The sequence below is a fragment of the Arachis duranensis genome, chromosome 3 (assembly GCF_000817695.3).
Source record: "Arachis duranensis cultivar V14167 chromosome 3, aradu.V14167.gnm2.J7QH, whole genome shotgun sequence".
Taxonomy (NCBI): Eukaryota; Viridiplantae; Streptophyta; class Magnoliopsida; order Fabales; family Fabaceae; genus Arachis; species Arachis duranensis.
Window position 1 is genome coordinate 44883959 of NC_029774.3, and position 470 is coordinate 44884428.

The following is a 470-nucleotide window of genomic DNA, read 5'->3' on the forward strand; positions in this document are numbered from 1 at the left end:
TTATTTAAGTAATTTAAAAATAACGGTAATTAAGTCCAATAACCTTTTTGCTGGTGGAAGTCCTTGCGGGTGATTTGAAGCTCTTGATTTGGGTTTTGTCTTCAAGAAAGCTTGCAGCTATTGGATGTGGCGGTTCCACCAATCTAGATTTTGGCTTCGAGAATTCGGAACGACCAACAGAGCGGGTTGAAGTGGTAGCAGTTGGAGATTGAACAGTACTACTGTTTTTTAGACTCTGAAGTTCAGCTGCTAGTTCAACATTTGAAGAATCTACGAAGGCTTTTGAGGGTGAACCCTTCTGCTGAGGAGAATAGGAAATGATGTTTTCGCTCTCGGGAATTCGAAGAACAACCTCGTTCTTTGTCCCTACTGTTCTATGTGCCGCCACGCCTTTTTCCTCTCCGTTCTCCATCACAACTTGAAGATTGAAAACTTCCTTCTTTTTTTTTTTTCTTTTCAAAATATAGGTT

At 40.4% G+C, this 470-nt stretch overlaps 1 protein-coding gene across 1 annotated transcript in view; it reads right to left on the bottom strand.

Moving 5' to 3' along the window:
• Positions 1 to 464, bottom strand: part of LOC107479087 (mechanosensitive ion channel protein 10) — a 3570-nt gene extending 3106 nt beyond the window's left edge. Inside the window, exon 1 of the mRNA XM_016099240.3 lies at positions 44 to 464. Coding sequence (XP_015954726.1) covers positions 44 to 412 — 369 coding nt within the window. The 5' untranslated portion in view covers positions 413 to 464. The remainder of the gene's footprint in view (positions 1 to 43) is intronic.
• Between the last annotated feature and the right edge of the window lie 6 nt (positions 465 to 470).